The sequence below is a fragment of the Rhinolophus hipposideros genome (genome assembly GCF_964194185.1).
Source record: "Rhinolophus hipposideros genome assembly, chromosome: 25".
NCBI lineage: Eukaryota > Metazoa > Chordata > Mammalia > Chiroptera > Rhinolophidae > Rhinolophus > Rhinolophus hipposideros.
The window spans coordinates 25,174,947-25,195,414 of record NC_138071.1 but is presented as its reverse complement, the minus strand read 5'-3'; the positions used below and the strand labels follow the sequence as shown (position 1 = coordinate 25,195,414).

The 20,468-nt window shown below is 37.2% G+C and overlaps 1 protein-coding gene across 1 annotated transcript in view; it reads right to left on the bottom strand.

Annotated features, from left to right (window-relative positions):
• CNTNAP2 (contactin associated protein 2) overlaps positions 1 to 20,468 on the bottom strand; it is a 1,518,236-nt gene that overhangs the window by 684,807 nt on the left and 812,961 nt on the right. The window contains exon 9 of the mRNA XM_081038748.1: positions 11,003 to 11,152. Coding sequence (XP_080894874.1) covers positions 11,003 to 11,152 — 150 coding nt within the window. The remainder of the gene's footprint in view (positions 1 to 11,002; positions 11,153 to 20,468) is intronic.

Genomic DNA, 20,468 nt, shown 5'->3' with positions numbered 1-20,468 from the left:
ATGGACGGGTGATGGCTACATGCTTCTCATGCTTTTATTTTATGGAGTGTATCCTGTGGTTACTAGGTTTTTAGTTTATACATCACCAGACCACAGAAAACCAAATTTTGACCTGATGTAGAGGGCTATACATTATTCAGAGATGGGGATTTGAGCTGGATGCAGTAACTAATGAGATTCTGGGTTGGTCTCACTTAAACATAAAAAAATGTACTATATATGGGAAGAAGGGTGAAAGTGCATATTTCTGTGTACCAATGCCGATACATACCTGCCACTGCCTGTTTTCAGGGTCTTTTTAGTAATAAAATCCCTTCCTTTTAGCTGGGCACCTGGCTGTCTGGAAGAGTTGTATTTCCCAGGCTCCTTTGCAACTAGGTGTAGCCATGTGGCTAAGTTCTAACTGACATGATCTATGTATAAGTGTCCTGAGCATCTTCCAGGAAGCGCCTATGAAGAGAAGAGCCCCACTCTTTCCCTCATTTCTTTCTGGTATCTGGAATGGTGATGTGATAGCTGGAGCTTAAGGAGACGTCTTGAACCACAAGATAGAAGCAATATGCTAAAGATGTCAGAGAAACAAGAGAGATCAGGGGCTGCCAAATTACAGTTTGCAGGATACATCTCGCCTGCCACCTGTTTTTGTAAATAAAGTTTTATTGGAATACAACCGTGCCCATTTGTTTATGTATGGTCTAAAACTGCTACAATAGCAGCTCTGAACAGCTGTGACCAAGATCGTCTGGCCCATGATACATAAAATATTTACTAGCTGGCCCTTTACAAAACAAATTTGGTGACTTTCTGAGATGGAAAACTCCATGTTTCCTGACACCATGAAATGCCATCCCAGGCCTTTCATCCTGCTTCAGCCATTATTAAGTTGAGTTTCTGTCAAATACAGTTGTACAGTACTCTAATACATTTTGGATTTCTTTTTTTTCTCTTCAAAATAAACGTTGTTATTGCTATAGTTTTTTTCTAGCACAGAAATGCTACATTTTTTTGTAGCATAGGAATTCCACATTTAAAATTACTTATGTGAAAGTGCAAAGAAAAATAATGCATTTAATGATGTTGATATTTACCATCATATTATTTGACATACCCTCAGTGATTAACTTTCCCAACAACAGAAATGTATACTTATTTTTTTTAAAGAATAAAATTAGTATGATTGCCCAAAAATTCTGTAATTCTTAATGCAATAAGAAAGCTTCTTTAATTAAATGGAGACATTGTGTTTGTGGATGCCCTCATCAAGAAAGCAAAATTTCTCCACCAATAAGCAAAAAACGTCAGTTAATTGAAAAAATTATTAGTGACTTTAACAATAAAAATAAGGCTAGAAATTTCCCCATTAGAGATTCATTCTTTATAGAGTCTTGAAGGCCAGAGAGTCTTCCAAATTCCTTATTACTATAAAATTTCCTTAGGGAGTAGATAATAATTCTTAATTATTTGAGAGCTAGCTCATTGCTGAGATGGGCAAGCAGACCCCCTCCCCCCTTCCCCCCCATAAAAGGAAAGAAATTTTGGAAAAAAAGTGAGAATTTAGCAGTCTCAGTTTAATGACATAGTGGATGAACCAGACTGAAAACAAACAAACAAACAAAACTAGCTTATTTCTAAGTCTGTGATCTTTAAAAACCCAACAATGGAAAAACAAATGTAAAACAAACAAAAAAAACAGCCATATGCTCTGAAAAAGCTTACTTCTTAACTCAAAGGGAGGAGTTTACATATAAATAATAATCTGCTTAATGGATAAACAAAATAAGCAGACAAACAAAAATAAACAATAATAGACGAGAACAATTGCAGGCATTGGATTCCATTTTCATTTTGTATCTACACATACAGGATTATTATTATTTGAATTTTCAGCAATCTAAAAAAATTAGTACCCTGAAATTATTTCCTTTATTTGCTTGGCCAAGGAGAATCAGGAATGGAAACAGAAACACCAACTTCACTAGGGGACAAAAAGAAAAAGAAAAAAAGCAACAAAAAAAACTTCTCTCTGGTTTGTAAAGAAGTGCTATGAAAGAACTTGCTAAAACTGTCTTTTCTTGTCACTTATTTGTGTCATTACTGGGTAACTTGTGGTGGCCTTGGAGGGGTGCTGGTCATACCTCCTTTCCTGTTTGAGGGTCACCCGGTATAATTAGGGTCCCCAGACACCATCCCCCACACTGCTCCAGTCAATCACTAAACACGGCGAGAGTACCAGAGTCAGGCCACTTCTGTCTGACACGGGATTCCAATCGGAGATTTTTACGAGGGATGTGGCCAGCACAGGCAGGCTCAGCACTGAGACAGAATCCGGGGCTGTTCCTATGCAATCCTTTTCCTTCCTTCTCTCCTTCCTTACGTGTCAGCCCTTCTCCTCTCTCACCCCTTTATCCTTCAGAGGTATTTTGTCCAACTAAATGTCCAATTCTGTCTTAACCTCTGCTTCTTTACAGTACCTGAACTGAGACATTATTCATGACAAAAAGAAGTGTAAATATCTTCCTTCCTTCCTCCCTCCCTCCCTCCCTCCCTCCCTCCCTTCCTTCCTTCTCTTTCTTCTTTGTTTTTCTTTTTGGTAAAGCATTATACAATAAACTGGATAGGATAAGCTGTAGAAATATTTACATTCCACAATTAATAATTTGACATATGTTACACAGTTGCACCAGATATATTATAAATCATCACAATTTTAGAATTTGGCCATTTTTTTTCAACTTAAGAGCATTTTAGGTATGGAAAATAGTTCCTAAGACATCCACACAGAGAGATATTTATTTCCATATTTGTAGAGTTATCTGTTAGGTTGGTGCAAAAGTAATTGTGGTTTTTGCAATTATTTTTAACCTTTTAAACCTCAATTACCTTTGCACCAACCTAATATATTAATTCCACACTCAGAACATCATGTTCTTCTAGTCTAGCGTTTTTAAAGTAGCAAAATTAATATAAGGAGAAAAGAAAGCTGAGTGTGCTAGCGATAAATAGCCACAGGGTTAAGACAATTCTTGAAAGTCAAAGAATTTTTATAATTTCATGATTTTTTGGGGGGCAAAAACTACTATAATTCTGTTTTAAATCTGAATATTCCCAATGCAAACCAGTCATAACAGCCAGAAAAAGGCAAAGACATACAGAATATCACAACAATTCTAATGATAATTAGGCTGAATCACAGCTCTAATTAAATTCCACTTCTTGGAGGTATAAAAAGGTCTTTGGAATTTGGGGCTAAATAATGAATATTTTCCTATCTCTAACAGAGAAACAGTTTCTGGTGAGGTTAATGTATTCAGTTTCATTGTGCAATTCCCTTCCTCTTCTCTGCCCTTTTCTTTTATGCACATAATTGGAAAATAAACTAAAAAGACCAAAATTTCTTGGGGAATTGGATTGAAAAAAGAAATGTATCACTCCTTGTTAATGTTCTCCTAACGGAAAGAAATGGCTTAAAATTTTTTTTTTTTAAGTGGGGAAAGAATTTGGACAATAGCTAATACTGGTCTAAACGTTTTCATAGCATGTAGTTGTTTTTGTAAAATCAAATCCTGTTTTAGAAATTAGTAATTGAGAGTTTCTAGGTTAATTCACAACTATCAAGGGATTACCAAATCCCTACAGCCGAAAAAAAGGGGAAAAATCATATACAATAATAATGAACCAGGGTAAAATAATAGAAGCATAATGAAAATCTATACAAACAAAAATTAATTGAAGGTTCAGAAGCAAAAAGAAAAATAAATGAACTCCAGCTATTACATAATGTTAGCCAATCCAAATCAAATGAACTATTTATGTTAACAATTTACAGGAATCTCTAAAGAGCTAAGTTGTGATTTCCTCATTTCTCATTCTGAAATGTAATACTGTTAGTCAACTGACTGGTCAGAAAAAGTTAGCTCTTGCCATTAATACTAAATTAGGATTTCAAAGAGAGGCATGTTAATGAAAAGATGGGGCACCCACACATTTCAATAATAATAAATGAAGTGCAGCACTTCATTTGTGCACATGATGGTTAGCTTGTATTTTTCCCAGGGCAATTAATAGTTTATTTCCTAATCCCCTCAACCTCAGTACAGTTGGACCATGGATGGAACGACCAAGAGAAAAGATTACATCCAGGCCATTCTTTCAAACTTCGAGATTATATATGAACTGATATTTTAAAAGGCCATTGATATTAAAGCAGTTGCTTACCTCTGACTCACTGTCCTCCACGTGTCCATTTCTGTATGGCACTGCAATCCCCAAATCAGACTGACTGGATTTAGTTTACCTGGGCAGATTTTAAATCCATAGGTTCTTGACCCTTGTTATACCTCATGTGGGATGAAACAAAAAGAGCATTTGTCCAAAACTTGAGATGAGAGATTTGGGAACTGCTTCAGAACCCATCAAGGTAATCCAGGAGAAAAAGGATGCAGGGAACTGTGGCAGTGAGTGAGTGAGTGAGTGAGTGAGTGTGTGTGCATGTGGGTGTGTGTGGTGAAGCAGGGCCCTGTTGGGACCCCCATAAAAGAGGCCTTGCAATGTCCCTGGCCTCCACTCTCCCTGCCCTAGCGCTTAACAATAGGTCATCCCCCTGCGGCTTTTGCTCGAAATGTCCCCTGTCCCAGCTCCCTCTTTAGAAAATTACCTTGAAACTTATGATTAATACACTTATGCTTACTGGTCACAATCTCTGCGGTCTCGCAGTCTTTCCAGGCTACTCCCATCACTGCTCCTGGGTGGCTGATGCCACCAGAGAACCACATTGCTAGAGGGAAGGCTCCATACAGATTCCCAGAACTGTCATCTTGATTCTGGAGGAACCCAGGTTTTTCCTTAACCACCCTAGGTTGGTCTGAGGATGTGAAGGCAGTTTTTGACGGTGTTAAGCTGCTGCCTTAGACCACCGGTGCTCTGATACTAAACACTTATTCTACCGTGTTTCCACGAAAATAAGACCTAACCAGAAAATATGCCCTGGCATGATTTTTCAGGATGCTTGTAATATAAAAATAAGCCCTACCGTATTTCCCCCCAAATAAGACAGAATCTTATATTAATTTTTGCTCCAAAAGATGCATTAGGGCTTATTTTATATTACGAGCAACCCGAGAAATCATGCTACAGCTTATTTTCTGGTAAGGTCTTATTTTCGGGGAAACACAGTGTGACCCAACTCCTGTTGGTTTATTGGCTGAGCAACGCAGGCATCACAAACCCCTGACTCGTTGGCCTCCGATTTCAGTGGTTTACGGTCTTGATAACTTTGGAGGAGGAATGAAAGGTTACTGCTGGGACAACAATACCTCCAGTAGCTTACGATGCACGATTGGAAGTAATTTTTGGGGAAAAACTACCAAGTGGATCCCAAAGTGGAGAAGGGGAAGGAGAAAGTGTGGGACACTGGGGAGGGAAACCACAAGGCTTTCATCAGGCGGCTGGTATGATCTTTGAGTCCTTTTTGTATGTCATACCCCGTATCCCACCTGTCAGCAAGGCCTGTTGGCTTTACTTCCAAGAATGGACTCAGAATTTATCATTCCCCACCCTCTCCACTGCTACAGCCGAGCCCATCTCTCTTCAGCAATAGTGTCCATGCTGTCTCTCATTTACCTAGTCTTCTCTCAGAACAGTGGCCTGAGAGATCACTTTAAATCACTTCCCATCTCTCGCAGAGGAAAAGACTTCACAACCCAGTCTCTGCCTGCTCACATCCCGAACTCCAGAATCCTTTCCTCAAACTCTCCATGTGCTCAACAGCTTCACATCCTGTTAAACTCCTTTCCCCTTTTTCCAAGGGTGTCCTTCTTCCACATCTCCTCCCTCGAGCTTTTTGTTCAAATGCCATCTTAATTGGGGTTTCCCCTGCCACCCTGTTTGAAATGGCAGTCCTCAACACCCCTTCCCAAGAACTTCCCATCCCCTTCCCTGATTCATTTGCTCCAAATATACTTAATTTATCAATGTGTTGTCATCTCCACTGGAAAGTAACCTTCTGATAGCAAGTGCTTTTCTGATCTGTTTACTGCACTAGCATGAATAATATTGCTATATTGTAGTACATATTTTGTAAATGGAACGACCCGAATCCTGGCTCTACTAACTCTTTTGTCATACATATACTGCACTTGGATAAAACATTGCATCTGATCGAATAAACAATGATTTAATCTCCAAGATCCTGAGAAATTATACCTGCCAAATACGATAATGGAATACCAGTGGCTATTCCACACCAACACCGTCAATATCTCTTACCAGAAATTGTTTTTTGGGGAGGGGCATGTGGCAGAAGTGGACAATCTAGGTGGGGATAGGATGTCCTCTAGCCTCTTCTGCATATAACTATAAAATGTATTTAGTGACATTAAAACGCTGTACACCGGTGAGCTTAGATCTGTAACTGGAAAGGTATGTGCTTTTTTATTAAATGTTAGAAACCCCTTTCCCTTCAGACTCAGGCCAGCGTCTAAGGTCACCTTTTTCTCCTGCCACCTCCACCTGGGTCACCATTTTTCCTGAGAACTGCCACCCGCTACTGTGTTCCTTACAAAACTCCTCTTCCAATAAGACTGACTCTGGAACTTTCTGACCTCTTCGCTTCAGCCATGGCTCCTTCACTTTTTAAATAAATACAATGAGGACAACAAAAATACCAAACTTCAGAAAAAAATCTTTCTACTCTCTCAAGACCATGGTCCCTGCCCTGGTCTGTATCAGGAAGTTTATTAGCAGGTAAGCAGTTAATATTAATTTCAGTTATTTTATTATTTTTGATGGTTAAAATTAATAAATTGTTAGGAGAAGTTATTCCAGTTGGGAGGTAAAGAAAAGGTTAAAGCAGCGAAAATATCTTTTGTTGGAGACACATCCCAAATGAATAATCTCTTTCTTTTTCTGTTTATTCCCAAGGAAGAACAAGGCAAAACAATTCCTCATGCTTAAACATCTGATCATGAGCCTTATGGAGGAGAACTAAGATCTTTCCTGGGATTACCAGGGTGCCGGGATGGGGAGAGAAAACTTTGCTGGTGGGAAACAGCCCTCCCTGGGGTTGCAAAAGTAGCTGTATGTTCAGAACTTGACTTCAAAGAATGCAAAGTGAGGCATGTTTAAGGGGCTGTCATGGAATACCTGAGGGCAGGAAGCAAGCTTTAACTTAAGCCTTTCAGCTAGAAAAGGCCTTTCAGGAAAACAACTTGTTTTTTACTGAAGAACCGCTTTGAGTAGTGGAGAAGCGGGTGAGAGGCTTTGGATGAGCACCTTGTTTCACATCTTAGATCTTCCCTGGAAGGGGCTGCCTCTGCCTAAGTGAAAGAAAAGCTCAGGATGAATTGGAAAGGCAGTCAGCATTTCGCATGCCCAGGGGCAGGCGCTGGGTTTAACAGGTTATACTGTGTAATGTTCACAAAGCAGATTTCATGGCCTGTTACTAGATGAAGAAAGTACGTTAAATTATTAAAATGATCCATGCACTCAATGAGGCTGCCATCCAGAATCAGGCGTGCATGATTTAAATGCATTGTTTTTTTACAACAAAGTCAATTGTTCTTTCCACTAGAGTAATATTTCTTAAGATGTTTTCATTATCACATCTGCAACTTATTTAAAATTGATCCATATGAAGGTCTGTGTGTGTGTGTGCATGTGTGCACACGCATGTGCATGTATGCACACGCACACACACACTTTAAGTTAGTCTGGAGGCAGCTAGCGTTCTATCCAGAAGCCACCCGATAATAAACATTACAGCGGAAACTGCAGCCACTGAAGCAGGGGCTACCCCAGGATTTCTGTTCTCTGTTCCTCTAATCAACTTACTGAATGCCAAATTGGGTTTTCTTTCATGAAATCAGTTGCTTGTTAATTAGCAAAAATGTTGGATAATATTAGAAAAGCGATCTCAATGGTGAAATTAAAGATATTAAGGATATATATTAAGATATTGGGAAAAGCATCTTTTACAGACACCGCAGCCTGTGTCGGATGATATAAGATTCCAGGGAGTCCTGTGACCTGAGCTTTGGAGAAGGTTCTGGATTCTGGATCACATAGTTTAGGAGCTTTCTGTTGCCTGCCATTGATTCTGAGTATAGCTGAATCCTGCTTCTAGAAATACTACTGCTGCCTGAAGAGAACATTTCACTCAAGGAACAGTAAGTCAGAGAGCTACGACTTCACTGAGCTTGCAGAAGCGTTTGTATTAACAGCACTGTGCCTTCTTGCTATGATTATTCATTTAATAAATATCTATATTCGAGAGTACTATATTTCCCTGAAAATAAGACCTAGCCAGACCATCAGCTCTAATGCATCTTTTGGAGCAAAAATTAATATAAGACCCAGTATTATATATTATATTACATTACACATTACGTTACGTTACATTATATTATATTATAGCATATTATGTTAAGAGCCGGTATTATATTAAATATATTACATATTATATTATACCTGATCTTATAGTAATTTTTGCTTCAAAAGACTCATTAGACCTGATGGTCTAGTTAGGTCTTATTTTGCGGGAAACACGGTAGCTATTTCTTACCTCACTTTTCAGTGGCTGATGTTGTCTTTAAAAAGGAATCTAAAAGAATGTGTGTGCAAATTGGCTAAGGTCAGTGTATAATTTTGTTCTTCAGATCATTGGTGTCAGAATCACTTGAAGTTTAGAATTCTTCGATTTCTCAGAATCCTGCATTTTCACGTTCTAGGGGCAGGATCTGAGAACCTGAATCATAATGAGTTCCCTAGTGATTTCCATACACTCTGAAGACTCAGCTTGAAGCGTCATGACCATTTGCTAACAGCATTTCTCAATGGCAGATCGAAGACCCAAGAGGAAAGAAATGTGTTCCTGACTGCTGGGTTTGAAAACCAAAATCTGTAAAGCAATAGTAAACAGCACACTATAAAGCTCGCATCTCCTATAAACTCTTTGCCACACATTTGTGATTGTAGCTATTTGCTTACCCATCTAAATGGAAACGGATCAAAACTGGCCATAGGCACTCGGCAAGCTCATCCATGGCCAAAGATATTCCACGGTCATTTGGAGGGGTGGGAATATTCAATAGCTTTCTCACTAATTATTGTGATCCAATTTCTATGACAATGATGAAAACTTGACCAAAAACTCATCATATTTAATATATTTTGGAAGCCAACCAGTGTGGCTATTGGGCTACTTTCTCTCACATCGATAAGCCCCAATTTATTCACGCATAAGACATCCTGTCTGACTTTCATCCACTCATCAAATATGTAGAGAGCCTTTTTAAACTTAGGTAGTTTTGACTTCCCACAAAGAACATAAAAGATTCAAGAAGCAGAGCTCTAGATCAGGACTTTTGTCTCTGAGCTGTCACTTATCATCATATCACGTTGCCGAAGGAACAAACGCCCTGGCACAGGAGTCGGTGGTCTTGAACTCAGGTACTGGGTCCAACGTCAGCAGCAAGTCAGTAAACCATGTAGGGTTTCTAGGTCTTCTTTTAGACAATTGGGAATACAATGCTTGCCTAGTCTCTTTTTCAGAATGTACTAATCCACTCCTAAATGTTTATTGGTCATCTACTATAATATATTCCAGGAATTTTTCTAGGACCTTGGGGTATATAGTAGGGAACAAGGCATGCAACATGACTGTTCTCAAGTAGCCTTATTCTAATAATTAGAAAATGATATAAATACAGTGACAGACAAACATATTTATATATGCAGATAAATATATATGTGAATATTAATACACAAATTTTCAGAGGCAAATTTATGTGCACATGTATTTTTTAGTTTAAATCAAAGCCTTTTCTAAGGATGCAATGTGTTTTTGGCTCTCACATTGTATGATTTAAGGTGAGAAAGGCAATAATCTAATGAAAGATATATTCATACAGACAATAAACCTAGCACTTTAATAAAAGATGTCTCCATATTTCATTAATAATAAAAATCAATTTCTGGCAGGATGATGCATTCCTTAATATAGAAAATATGCTAGGTTCATTCCACAACACTCTTTCACATATGTACAGAATCTATCATTAAGAGAATCTTCCTTTTTACACATTTTTTTCATTGCTTAAGAACCAAGAATATATGATAAGATGGCTTCTCATATCAAGCAGCCTGTGGTAGGCAGCCTCTAAGATGGTCCCAGTAACACCTGTCCCCTGTGTAGCTCCCTTCCTTTAAGTGTGGGCTAGATTTAGTGACTTGCTTCTAACAAACTGTATATAACAGAACTGATACAATGCCAGTTTCAAAAGTGAATTATAAAAAGCTTTGCTTACATCTTGGAAACTTTCTTGCTTACTGGCTTTCCTCTCCCGTCCCTTTCCTTTCCCTCCTCTTCCCGCCCCTCCTCCCCTCTCCCTCCAGTTCAGTCACCTACAGGGGAGGCCACTTGAAAAAGAGAGCCCCTGAAGGATCAGAGCCACATGGGGGAGAACTAAGGCACCCAGCCAACAACCAGTCAACCAAGTGAGAGCACCTTCTGAGGACCAGACCTTCCAGCCCAGCCAAGGCTTCAAGTGACGTAGCCACACCCAACACCATGGGTATAACCTCATGAGAGACCCCGAGTCAGCATAACCCAGTCCTGAATTCCGGATCTAGAGTAACTGTGGGGTAATGCTGTGTTGAGCCACGAAGGTTTCAGGTAGTCAAACAATAATAGGTCACTAATATATAATCCAGACCCCACTCTTCAGAATATTACTATGAGAACAAATCGATTCAAACCTTATGCTTTATAACTCAAATATTTGAACCAGACTAGAAGAATCTAATGACATCATATCAATACCTTTATCATGAAGAAACATAAATGTGCCCCTCTTTTTAACTGAATCAGATTAGTTTGTTTTTTCCTCAAATCTACTGAGTCCACTGAATCAAATATAAGTACTTCATAATCAAACCTCATTAGGACTCTATTTTTAGCAATGTGTTAGTTAATCAACAACAACAACAACACAAGACGTAATCTCACCTCCAAAGAAGTACCTCTCGCCAGTTTTCACTTGAAGAGGACTATTAGCTCGAACTGCTGATGCCTCGTCTCCATCGATGGTGAGAATAGCAAAATTTTCCTTAGCTAGGAAACGGACCTCATGCCACTGTCCATCATTCAACCCAGAACCTGCAAGTAAGTACAAAACACAAGTCAGTTTACTTGGCTAAGACAGTTCAGTTTTAAACAACTTTTAACAGCAACAAAGTCAGAACTGTATAAGTAAAAATTAATATATTCTCATCTAGGAAAATTCAGTGCTACTTAAAATCAGTATCTCATGCTTCTTTGACATTGTAAGTGCTTTTATTTTCTATTGAACCAAATGAGGCGTAATATAACCTGATCTAAGGAAATAATACTAATGTGCCATTGAGGTACTTGGGAAAATGAAGGGAGTGAGTAAGTTGCTGGGGAGGTGACAAAGAACACTTTTATTTTAATAACTTATTTTCTGGTTAGCTTTACTAGACGCTGCTCTCACATAAGCAAAGGGGTTTATGACTTTTGTCTAATGTCTCTCTCTCTGTTTTTATAAACATTTTTGTACTGTTCTTTTTTTCTCAATAACCACATCTGGCAAATATAGTTTATAGAGATGAAGAACTAAAAAATAAATGTGTGAGTATGTACCATTACTGGTGTAATTGACCACTAACAAGCATGGGAAATAAGACCAGGATTATATGACCATTTATAAATAAGGTATCTTTATAATGAAGTAGGCTATATTTAAACAAACAAACAAAAAAAAAAACAAAAAATAAATCAACGACTCCCATCCTTAACAATCATATTTCACTGTTGCCATTGGGGACAGAAATTCTATTATATTAAGCTCTACCGTACACTGACAACAATTCAAAGTTTGGTTAACTTATGTTCATTTTATGAAGAATATTAGAAAATTAAGGAGCATACAGAGTACAACAACCATTGAACGTAAATATCTGGAACGAGATTAGGAAATGCTAAGAGACAGAGAAGTCTATGAGGTCAGAGCGGCTTTCTTTGACCTACAAAGGCCGATCCTATGGCAAAGTGACAATATTTTGTGCTAGTCTGCTCCAGATAGAATAGTCTAGAATCCACAGGTAGAAGTTACTGGAAGGTACAGTTCAGGTTCACAACAGGAAGAGAAGCCTAGCAAGTAAAGGAATCCAAAATGGAATGAGAGTAAATCAGGGAGGCACTGATGATGAGAGCTCCCAGCCTCTGATCAGAGGTGTGCAAACTACAGGCCAAATCCAGTCTGCAGCCATTTGATTTTATACAGCCTGAGAGCTAAAAATAGTTCTCACATGTTTTAACGGTTGAAAATAAATAAAAATGATCATGTTAAATTACATGTGAAAATTATAGAAAATTCAAATTTTAGTGTCCACGTAAAGTTTTATTGGAATGCAGCCAAGTTCATTTATTTACATATTGACAGAGACAGAATCAAATAGTGGCTACAGAAACTGAATTGTCTGCAAAACCTAAACTATTTTCTGTGTGGTCTTTTCAGCAAAAGCATAAACCAGTGGTTGGTCTATACTATTGAAAATAAATACTTTAAAGAAAAAATTAAGGCCTGTTGGAGCTTAGATGGTATTCACAATAGGTATTATTTACTGACCTTATACTGGTAAACATCATCACAAATAATCTCCCTTCAGGTATTTTTCTCATGACTTTCCAATTTTAATTTAGTAACGCACGTTTGAGCACATTTTATTCTAATGGAGGAAAATAGAAAATTCCTGCTGCAAGGTAATTAATACTAAATGATTTCCAAATTATAAAATCTATAATACATACACACACATACACCTATAAATATTTATTTATATACATAAACATAAATTGTACATTTTATATACATGTTTATATAAACATAAATACATAAATACAGTTTTTACACTGTGACATTACTATGGAATTGTAAAGTCTTATTCTAAAGTTAAAATCTGTTAGCTGTCTGACAAGTGGTCTTGTTGACTGAAACACTTCCTTTTCAAGTAGGTTACTGTTGGGTTCTCCCACAGAACAGATTCATAGAAAACTATTTTCACCATAATTTTTTTCTTTAAAGTATAAAACCGGGTTTACTGTTGATTAACCATTGAAGAATACGGTTTTGATGTTTGGCTTTTGTTTTTGCCTTTAAAATGTGATGAATTCTACTTTGAAATGCAATTTGGGGGCACAGATGACAAGAACATCACTGTTACAAATGTTCCTTCACCAAATTAAACCCTAAATAATCACACAACCAGAGGAAGTCACTTGGAAGGTATCGTCCCACTGACAGAGCGTCCTGTTCTAAATGGTAGACCAAAAAGCCTTTCTAAAAATTCCTATAATATTTTCTTCTTCACAAAATTAATTTATAAATGAAGATCATCAGCTTAATTGTTCATGGCAAAAAAAAAAAAGATCTATTATTCCATTCAGATTAAAATAAAGACGTTACCTCGATTTTTGCAAGAAACTTAATTACTAGAGAAATTGGACCTCAGGTAATAGCAGTTTTGTCAACAGCAACCATCACTGCATCTGAGCTTTAACTGTGAATTCCATTCATTTTAATTCCAATCATTATTTTGAACTTTTAATGTTAACTATCAGGAGGTATGCCTCAGCAATCTATGATGGAAATGGCATTTTTTTTTAAAAAAGTAAGGATAATTTTTAATTCGTATGAAACAGGGCATTCATTAAATTTAAGAGCTTTCGGAATTCAACACTGTATGAAATTCACTCAGAATACCAAAGCTGATCAGATCATTGCAATAAGATGTAAACTTATATTAAACACCCAGACATTTATTCAGAACAAACGTATTATCAACCCACGTTTTATTACAAATTTGTGACTCATAAATAACAAGGAAACGTCACTCGACAGGATCAAAGCAGCACTTCTCACTGGCTGTTACAGAGATGTTACTCCTCCACTCATAGTGGAAGCTGCAGGGAATGGAAAGACCCACCAGGGCCTCACACCTCAAACGCAGTGGTTACCTGGTGGCTGGACAGCAGTTCAGGACCAGATGAAAAGAAAGATGCTGGTACTTGTGCTTACGAAACAGCCCCGTGTCTCAGATGGCTAACATCTCCTGAGAGTCGTGCATGTGTCTACACACACTGTATGTGTTGCTGAATGGGCTCTTCTCAGCAGTGAGAAGGAAGAGGGCACAAGGGCAGGAAACTGTGCGATTAAGTTGGTGCAAAAGTAACTGCGGTTTAAAAGGTTAAAAATCATTGCAAAACCCGCAATGACTTTTACATCACTCTAATAGTTGGGAGGGCAGATCCCGGAGCCAGACACCTGTGTGTGTCCTGGCCCTTGCTTAGGCGGCGATTTACCTAACTTGTCTGTACCTCAGGCTTCTCTTCTCTAAAATGCAAATCAAGTCTCCACTTTATAGGTTTCTTTTGAGGAGTAGATGAATCAGTGTTTGTAAAGCATTAGAAGAGTGCCCGGCACCTAGGAAGCACTGTATCTAGATTACAAGGATCAAAAGACAAAGACGCTTTGATGCATCTCATTTTACAGAAAAGGAAACTGAGGCTTATCTACATTAGTTTGTCTTTGGGAATTATTACCTCATCATTACAAATATTGGTTAGTACAAATAGCCTTCTGAACAAGACAGCGATGTAGTAAGTCTTACAGAATAGAGAGCATGAATATTCACATATGACACAACTGGAAAAATAGTGTGTCCTAATGTTATGCTACCACCACCTGAAGCTTAGAAAAACACATCCAGTGATGGACTTAGACATACAAACAATTCCTGTATTCAAACAACATAGACAGAGGTGAAGATGATTTATTTGTTCTGCAAATGTGTTAGATGGCTTACAAAGTTAGGACAACTAATGACACTGATGTTACAGCTGCATGTAAAGACATTAGAACAACAAATATTTCCAAAGAGTGAGAGTGGAAAATAAATTTTCTAAAATATTCGCTTATATAATTTTAAAAACACATAGTCATTAAGTAAATATTACCTACAGCAATAAAAGTTTCTACTGCAAGCTAGTCCAAAGGTACTCTTAGTTATCTTTCTGGGAAAAGTGGGGATTGTCCCGGATTTGGGGTCGTAGTCTATTGCCCCCAGAAGAAACTGAGCGAGGATTAGAACAGGGGCGTCTGTTGTACAGATGAACCCTCAGGGGGCAGAATGCCAGAAAGGTCAACGGGCTCTGAAGTCGGACAGCTGGATGCCGATCTCACTTGTGCTCACGTACCAGCAGCAAGTCAATCTCTTTGTGCCTCAGTTTCCCTTCTCTATTAAATGGGAATAAAAGTACCTGTTTCACAGGGCTGTTGTGAGGATTAAGGACATATATGTCATTAGAACAGCGTCTGGCACACAGTGAGCACTCAGTAAATAGTAGTGATTGTTTCTTAGTAGGCAAGCCCAGCTCTCTAAACATCAACTTGGGTCATTGTACTTTAATGCTATAAAAATTAGTTATGATAAAATGATTAAAATTGGTTTTCTTTATGAACAAATAGCCTCCTTCCCCATATAAATCCAATAGTATGATATTTTTGCTGAGGAATATGAAGATTTGGGGAGGTAGCTCCCAGTATGACTTGTTAATATCAAGGTCAACAACTTTTAAAGCCAATTTTGAGCAAAATGTGTGTGTGTGTTTTTTTTAAACCAGATTATCCTACAGATGTATTCCTGAATGTCTATGTGATATTTCCAAAATTAAGTCCAATTTCAAACAAGGATTTCTCCTGGTGACTAACTTTGAGGAGACTGTTCAAACTGGAGTATATACTTTCTAAAACATTTTTTTGTTTTAAAAAATATATACTATTGCAACCGTTTTGATTTAATTTTATACTTCAAGATTATTTGATGTTACTTTAGAACAGATACCTCTAGTTCTTTATGAATGATAAAATTTCAACTGTACATTACAAAAGGAAACCTACATTTTTATAAACAAGTTTTTAACCGAAAACCACAATATTTGAAATGATATTCCAACTTCTGGTCTTAATTTTTTTCATAAGATAACTAAACTGTTTTACAACATTTTCTGTAACATCTCCCTAACTTGTAATTGTTAGAAAAACTTGTTTTGTATGCAAATGTAAAATGTTAATGAAGCATACTCTATCTAAGCTGTCTCTCTAATGCTATTAGTTTTAAAGTGAGACTCTTGAGGTGGTTACTTTGATTGAACTAGAAGAAACAGATGTTACTCTTATTAGAAACAAGAAGAAAAGACTAGTTTAATGAATATTGAAAAAAAAGGATTTAAAATATAGTAGCAAACCAAGATGTAACATCTGTTTGAAAATGCTTCAAATAAAATTACAGTGACTAGAGTTTTCAATCTTTTGCTCGGTATTCAATCTTGAGAGAAAAATTTCCTAGAGTATGAATCCAACTTTAGGTAGTTATACTGTCCTCTGATGTGCTGACAATATATCTCACAAATTACCATTTACCTATTTATGCAATACAAAGAGAAAAGGGGATATATACGTCTATATAAATAGCCATGTAAGATTTCTTAGATTTTCTATATAAATTTCATATCATTAGGAAAATGATCCAATTTAACCTTGCCCACTTCTACACACCAATTCAAACCACTGTTTATATGTATGACCAGTTACAATTAGAACATGTCATAAGGTGCTTAGGCAGGCACAAAAGACTTTTTTTTTTTTTCAGCTGAAGAAACTGCTAAATGCTTTTCTGTGTAAGTATAGACAGAAAGTCACCTTGGAATGTGTCTGTTCTGAAAGAGCCAGTAATGGAACCTTTAAGTTAGACAAATACACCGGGGAGAGCAACTGCGTGACATTTATCATGAGTTGGTAGAAATGACCCCTTCACTTATTTAACTTGTAGAATCTTAGGGATGGGATGGATTCATTTCTTTCTGGCACCCATAATCTTCTGAGAAACAAAGGACCATGGTTAGTATATTTTATTATCCTCCCTGTACATGAGAGTCATTTGGGGAATTTTAAAGGTCCACACTGAAACCGCCAAATCATCACCAAGGAAATCAAAGATTAAATAAATGGAGATATATGAGTATACCAGGTAATCCTAGTCAAAATACCAACATTAATCTTTGTGGAAAAGGAAGTGTAAGATTCTAAAATGTGTAAGGAAGTACAGAACATCTTAAATACTCAAAAAAAAATTGAAGACTTATCACACGATTTCAAGACTTGTTATAATACTATAATAACCCAGAATGAGATCTGAAATAGATCCACACATATGTGGTCCATTATTTTTTGACAAAGCCGGTAAGGCACTACAACAGAGTGTTTCTTTTTGTTTTTTCAAAAAAGGTGCTTGAACAACCAGATAAATTTAGGGAAAAAGATGTATCTTGATTTCTGCCTTATGAAATACACAAGAATTAATTCTAGATGGATTTTAGACCCAAACACAAAGGGCCTACTATAAAGCTTCTGAAAGATAACAGAATATTTTCAGGACTTTGGGTTAACAGAGATTTCTTAGGGCATCAAAATCACTTGGTAAATTGGGCTTCATCAAAATTAAAAATTCCTGCTCAACAATAGACATAGTTTAAAAAAAGTTGAAGGCGAGATGGAGTGAGAAAAAACAAAAAAACAAACAAAAACTCTTACAAATCAATAACTGAAAGACAAAAGTGAGCAAAAATGACATCACAAACACAGATATATTAATTACATAGAAGCACATGAAAACTGCTTTATATCATTAGTTACCAGGGAAGCTAAAACCACAAAAATACACAATTTTACACCCACTTCATTGGCTAAAAATCGAAAGGACTAAGATCTGGACCAATTAAATCCTCATATGTTGCTGGTTGGATAAAATTGTACAACTGCTTTGGGAAAATCTTTGGCAGATTTTTAAAAAATGTAATTATACACATATTAATCCTAGGCCCCAACAATTGCGCTCCTAAATATTTACCCAACCAAATCAAAATATATGTTACCAAAATGCTCATACAGAGTATTTTGGCAGTTTTATTCACAATAGGCCTAAACTGAAAATACCTGTATACCTATAGTGTGTGTATTAGGAAATGTTAAGTCATAAAAAAAGAATGAACTAGTGGTACAGACAACGTTGCTATGCATGAAAGAATGTAGGCATACAAATAGCACGCTGACTGCATCCTTTTACGTGAAATTCTAGAACAGGCAGAACTCTTCCATGCCAGAAATCAGGAGAGTGGTTGCCTGTGGGGGAAGGGTGCAGGTGGGGATGGACTGAACCTTCTGAGGTAATGCAACTGCTACATTTTGATTGGACGCTGGTTGAGTAAGTATATATGTATCAAAATCCACTGAATTGTGTTTTTAAGATCTGTGCATTTCACATGTAGTTGATCCTCACTCATGGGTTCAGTAAGTACACATTCACCTACTTGTTACGATTTGTAACCCCCAATCAATTCTTGTGGTGCTTTCGTGGTCGTTCATGCGAGATTGAGCAGGCACATATGGATGAAAGAGTTGGTCACCCGATGTACAGTTCCCATCTGCTTTCTTGTCGCAGGCCTCACCTACCAACAAATGCTCTTTCACTGTGTATTCAGTGCCATGTTTTTTGCACTATTGTGGATTTTCTTTTGTTGTTGATTATGCCATTGAAAGTGGACCCCAGATGTAGGGCTGAAGTGCTGTGCAGTGTTCCTAAATGTCAGAAGGCTATGATGTTTCTCACAAAGAGAAAATAGGTATGTCAGGTAAGCTTCTTTCAAGTACAAGTTACAATGCCGTTGGCTGTTAGTTCAACGCTAATGAATTGATCCACCTTTATGAAACAAGGTGACTTGAAACAGAAACACACATAAAACAAGGGTATGTGTTATGGGTTGATGCAAATGTTGTGATCAGAGGATTGCAGGAACCTAACCCTATATTTCTTGCAGAATCAATGGTTCAGTATTCACTAATCTAGTGTTCACAGTCACTATATAGAACACAACTACCATACGTTGAATGGGTTTAGGGTGGTGGGAGTGAAAGCAGGGAGACCTATTAGGAAGCTCTTACAGAAGCTAGGACAAGAGATGATGGAGGTGTGGACGAAGGTTAGCATTGGAGAAAAGTGGTCAGATTTGTCGTATATGGTGTAGGTACTACTGATGGGTCTTACTCATTAACTGGTTATCAAAAATTTGAGAAAGATTTGTGACTGAAGCAGGCAGACAGTGTAGATTTATGTGGGGAGCTCAAGAAAGAAAGGTCTCCAGATAGAAACGTTACGGCATGATCATGTCAAGAGGCGAGATAAGGTTACCTAGAGAGAGAACTGAGACAGCAAAGACAGGTGGAGTGCTTTAAACTTCTGAAGCTGGAAAGAGGAGGAAGGGCCATGAAAGAAGACTGAGAAAGAGCAGACAGTGAAAGACTGAAGAAACCATGAAAATGGGATGAGAGATTGTTCCACGGAGGGACTGGCTGAATCTTTTAAGTGCTTCTGAAATGTCAAATAAAACGAGGACAAGAAGTAGACATCAGATTTGGAAATATGGAGGTCTGCAATTAGAGTGGAGTGAGGAAACTATGGTAGGTGAGGAATGCAGAGTGAGAATACACAATCTTTGAGTAGCTTAACTGTACAGGAAAATTATTTTGGGTAATAATCTAAGTTGAAAATCTGAGGAATACCATGAATGCATCCAACGAAAAATCTTAATTCACAGATACTCAAACTATATATACAATTTCAAGGGTTTAGCTCTTCAATCAGGTTAAAAAGCCTGGTTTATACAACCCATCATCTTTTAATTGCACTGCCTGACTTTATTGGACAATGAAAAGATTACCAATTCAGGTATGCTTTTGGGGTCATTGCTTTTCTTACACTCTATTTTTTCCACTTAGTGGCTTATAGGTTATATTTCCTATTCCTTATTTTTTTTTGAAATAAATATGCCAGTTAATTGGTTTTAAACTTCCATTATTATTGTTTATAGTTAATGTTTTGTTTCTGTTTGAAATGGCTATAGTTATGAAATTGTTATTATACTATTTGGGGGAAATAAGTTGTCATTATTATCTACATTACAATTTATTTCTTAAATCTAAATTGACTAAGTCACATTTAGTCCTTTATCTTTGTGTCACACATGTCTCAGTTAAGTTGCAATATCTTACAGTCTCCTCCAAAGGAACAAAATCATTCTTGTTCATAGGAAATCGTCACTGTCCAAATTACAAGGACATTCAAATCATTTCTTTTCCTGAGGACATACCTACGTGAAATACTGTGCATAAAAATAAATATGACGGTCTCTTGTCTCAATAAGTTTGCCTTATTGTACCATCGAATGAGATTTAAATATGTTAACATACATTTTTGTAATTTCTATGAAATGTTACCCTATATTGTAAAAACTGGAGTTGTATGACACAGGGCAATAAAAATACACAGAGAAGCCGTCG